The sequence below is a fragment of the Galendromus occidentalis genome, unplaced genomic scaffold (assembly GCF_000255335.2).
Source record: "Galendromus occidentalis unplaced genomic scaffold, Mocc_1.1 scf7180000077114, whole genome shotgun sequence".
Taxonomy (NCBI): domain Eukaryota; kingdom Metazoa; phylum Arthropoda; class Arachnida; order Mesostigmata; family Phytoseiidae; genus Galendromus; species Galendromus occidentalis.
In genome coordinates, this window is record NW_003805102.1 from 1 (window position 1) to 4,521 (window position 4,521).

The 4,521-nt window shown below is 48.5% G+C and overlaps 2 protein-coding genes across 2 annotated transcripts; one reads left to right on the forward strand and one right to left on the reverse strand.

Moving 5' to 3' along the window:
- The first annotated feature begins 78 nt into the window (after positions 1–78).
- On the forward strand, positions 79–657 carry LOC108863905 (uncharacterized). The gene has a single exon (XM_018638581.1). The coding sequence runs from the start codon at positions 79–81 to the stop codon at positions 655–657; it is 579 nt and encodes a 192-aa protein (XP_018494097.1).
- A 1,976-nt stretch (positions 658–2,633) lies between these two features.
- Positions 2,634–3,872, reverse strand: LOC100904989 (uncharacterized). Its single transcript, XM_003740947.1, has 2 exons — positions 3,756–3,872; positions 2,634–3,677 (listed from the first exon to the last, which is right to left on the reverse strand). Exons 1-2 carry the CDS (start codon positions 3,870–3,872, stop codon positions 2,634–2,636), a joined length of 1,161 nt encoding a protein of 386 aa, XP_003740995.1.
- Positions 3,873–4,521: the final 649 nt, after the last annotated feature.

Here is a 4,521-nt window from a genome sequence, read left to right on the forward strand (position 1 = left end):
ACGCTTTGCAACAACCGGAACTACCTAAGTGAGCAAGAGAAAGTGTGGAAAGAGAAATCCACGAAAGCGCTCAGACAAATGTACGCCAAGTCGCTATGGAAGTTCAACAGGTTTGAGGTGACTAAGATACAATGGAAAGCGACATGTGTGCCTGCGCTGACCTACTGCAACTCGGTCCTGACGGCATCTGCGGATACGCGCAAGAGGTTGGAAACATCGCAGAGGGAAGCAGGCAAATGGGCTCTAGGGCAACCCACCTTCAATATAGCCTATGAGTTTATTGAGGGAGAACTGGGATGGGCTTCCTATGAGAGCAGAGAAGCCAAAAGTAAAATACTTTTCTTTGCTAGACTCGAGCGCATGCCGAGCCACCGATGGCCAAAAGCCATCCTGGAGGCAATGAAGACATGCAACATCTTCAGTGAGGCGTACAAAAGAATGAAACACCTCAGCGGACTGTATGAGTGCGAGTTCGATGAACCGCAACATGTGGAATCTGAAGAACGTCACTGGAGAGCCTTCCGCAACGATGTGAGCGACCGCATCAGAACATTCACTGACAGGGAATGGAGGGAGAACATGGAAACCAAACCGAGCCTGAAAAGATACAGGCAACACAAAATGAACAGGGGCACAATTGATCATGTACATATATGACAACACAAGAGGGAGTACCCTCCTGGCAGGTGCCCGTGCCGGTTTCCTCAACACAAACTCCTTCAGAGCCAGGTTCGAAGAAATAGATGGAAAGTGTGAGCTGTGCGACTGCCACAACGAAACCCTGGAACATGTCATCATTGTCGTCGGTGCCTCGAAGCATTTACCGCCGACGGTTTGAAAGTTGAGTGGCGAGAGGAATAGAGGAGAGACAGAGGAAAAAGTATAGAGAGGAGTTGGTTGTAAGATCCCTTGAGTCACGCATCGATTGGAATGTGCAATAAATTGTGAGAAAAGTGAGAAGTGAAACACGGACATCTTCAGTTAAGTTCGACACTACCGAGAGCTAGAGACGACAATCATGGAGTGCGACGAAGAGAATAGCTCTGAGCCAGAGATCCGCAAAAGACTAGGCCTACACGAAGACTCAACACGAGAAACTGTAGAGCGAACAAAAAGAAGTCTAGAAAGATGGGAGCGGGAGACGAAGAGATCTGTCCCCTGCAAACGTCGGATCAACCAACCTATAACCAGCTGAGAAGACTCGCCCCCGCGCATGGGGTCTCCTGGATACAATGTAAATCTTGTAACACCAGGGATGGTTAATAAATCAATCAATCAATCGATGACAGATGACAGCGTCAAACGGAAAATGAGTGCGGAGTTGAAAGTTCAAAGAGCTGATGTGAATTCAATCAGTGAGTGAGAGCTAGTTGTGATAGTACTCAATCCAAGTATCGTACTCAATAAAATGTAATTCGCCGCTATCTCGAGTCCTCTCTCCTAAAACGGAAAATATACGGTACGAGGTTCCTTCCCAAGACAGGAAGACCCGATACTTCGACCGTGAAACGATAGGGTAATTCGATGGCTCCCCATTTTATTGACAGATCACTCGAATGCATCATGGAGATGAGCAGCTCCGGCGCTCGCCCGATTGGGTGTGATCCTCGGATATTACTTCCGGACCCAATGTTTTTGCTGTTGTTGACTATACTTTCCGGATCGAGTTGTTATGACTTGATCGTCAACACCCTCACTGTGAAGGCTACAGCGTAATACAAGAAAGCTCTGAGTATGGCAGTTGAAGAAATAGTTTCGAAGCGAGGGAAACCCTTGTACATTTTCGAGGGCTATCTCTTCGACGTAGAGAAGAAGAAAGACGATGGAACACTCTATTGTCGGTGCGTACGGAAAAAAGCGGACGGCTGCCCGGCCAGAATGACGCTGCTCAAAGAACCCGATCTGATTGTCAGAAAACAGAGTGGAGTTCATCGCCACGAGCCAGACAACAAGGATCTTATACGTCGCGCAGTCTCTTCTAAGATGAAATTGGCCGTGAAGAAAGATGCCGTCCGGGTGTCAAAGAGGTGTACTCCGAAGCTCTGGTTTCCAGTGTAGGCCAACTGCAGCACAATCACGCCGATGAAGAGATTGGGGTATCCCTTCCTGCGTACGATTCGATCCAGTCGTCTCTTTACAGGGCTCGAGCTAGTAAGACCGTCACTCTCGCCATGGAGAGCCCAAATCGTTCTTGATGGCCCTTGAGGGAGAACCCTCGGAGACGAACCATTCCTCCTCTTCGACGATGGTATCGAGGATCGAATTCTCGGCTTCAGTACGGGGTTCGGGGTGATTTCGGCGCAGATTGATTAGGGCGCATGGTCGATTACGGCGCGAAGTTGAATCGAGCGCAGTATTGATTTGAGCGCATCGTCGATTTGGGCGCAATCGATCCGAGCGCAATCGATTCGGGCGCAATCGATTCGGGCGCAATCGAATTGAGCGGAATTGATTTCAGCGAAATTGTTTTCGGCGCGTGATTGATTTGAGCGCATGGTCGATTTGAGCGCGTGATTGATTCGAGCGCATGATTGATTTGAGCGCATGGTCGATTTGAGCGCATGATTGATTTGAGCGCACGATGCTGTTCGGCTATAAACCTAAGTCAGTAGAGTGTGTTAGCCTAGTTTGGGTTAGGCCACTTCGCGGCCTAACCCAACTAGGCTCCCACACTCCACTGACTTAGGTTTAGTCCGCCTCACAATGACTCTGGTCTGCATATTCTTAATATTCTGAGCAATAGCCTTAAGATACTTGATATTGTCCATGTTTTCGAACACATTCACAATTTCAACCAAACGTTTCTGTCGATCCCTATACACTCGTTTCGACACATTATCGTTCCCTTGAGCCTCGGTATTGCATACGGCGAACTCGACGCTTCCCTGCTCTGCCTTCAGAACTTCGATCAATTTATAGAACGTTGGGTGACTGGAAGCCAACTTACGGGCGAAGGCAGAGTGCCAGGCCTCAACTGAGTTATTTGTTCTGGCCGTCCCATGGAGAGTGGCATCGTAACAGTTCCACCATTCTAGTGGGAAAATCGGGGCGCTGAACTCGCGGCCAACCCATGTTTTCTCAAAATAATTGATAAAAGCCGAGAAAACTGGCATGTGCTTTACAATAAAATCGGATTCCAATAGTTTCGCGAACACGGATCTAACCTGTGCGCATGGAACAAACGCCAAAGCGGCTAACATCCTCAAATTCATATTGGCATCGAGGTTGTTCAGATATTCATGACAGAGTTTGGGGTCGCTCTGAATGTGACGCCAAAGACTCTGATTGAAATGAAAATTGCATCCTACGATTTCAGCGAGTGGGAACCTCGCGGAAAGTTCATTCATTAAAGCCTTTTCGAAGTCCAGATGGATTACTTGCGGCAAAGAGCCATCGACCGCCTTGTGGATGAGCTCGAACAATTTCCTGTAGGTAACTCCATCTTTCGCTGGCAAGAAGGCGTAAATGACCGGGATGACTTTACTCGAAAATAGCTTCACGTGGACTGTAAACAGTTGGTAGAAAATCGAGGGGCACGCTTTGAAAGTGCCGTCCATGAACCATTCGTTACAGTTTCGGAGAAGCTCGAGGTTCTTCGCCGTTGCGAAAACGATTATTCTCTTAGAGTCTCCGACGCCAGAATCGTAATGAAGGAACTGCTCCCCAGAGTGGGTACCCTGAAGCATCGAAAAAAAAAATTTTCTTTCTGCACTCAGTTCAAAAATGATTGTGCAAGCTCAATTCAATTGGCCAACCATCAGCTCGTCAGGAATCTCTAAATCAGCTCGCTGTGATGGGTTGATTCGCATCGAGGGTCCGGCGCGAGCTCTGTGGTAGTTGACTTGCTGGCGGAGCAAAGTGAGATTCGGCATTGAGCCTGAAACTGCCACCGAATTGATGCGTCCAACAACCGAAGAGACCACTGCGGAAGCTACCGAACTCTTCTCTTGCAAGCTCACTTCTCGAAGCTTGCTCAAGTGGCGTCTTTTCTCAATTCCAACAGGATCTGGTGCATGATTGTGCACAGGCAACGGCTGGAAAAATACAACACTAAACACTAGTCCTGCAAAACTCCCCGACCGTTCTGATACTCGTCATCCCCTCCGTTTTCCTCGAATTTTTTCGTAGAATCAACTGAAATCTACTCACTCCGTGAGAATCCTTCTGGGTCGTAATCCGAGCAAGGCAAGATCGATTCACGCAGCGCCAAGTCGTTCTTTCGCATGAACTGCGATCCTTCCGATACAGAAAGAAGTCCACACACAACAGCGGTCGACCGCGAGTTGAGTTCACAAATTGCAGCATTTGGTCCGCATAATTCTAGAACTCATTCAGCACGAGGGAAGGTCCGAAAGCAAGGCGCAAACGTGCGTCGCCGTGCACATGTGCGTCACCGTGCACACGTGCCTCGAGATTCTTTCACGCCGAGATCAGCGCGCCTAAATCAATTATGCGCTCGAATCAAACACGCGCTCAAATCAATCATGCGCTCGAATCAATCACGCGCTCAAATCGACCATG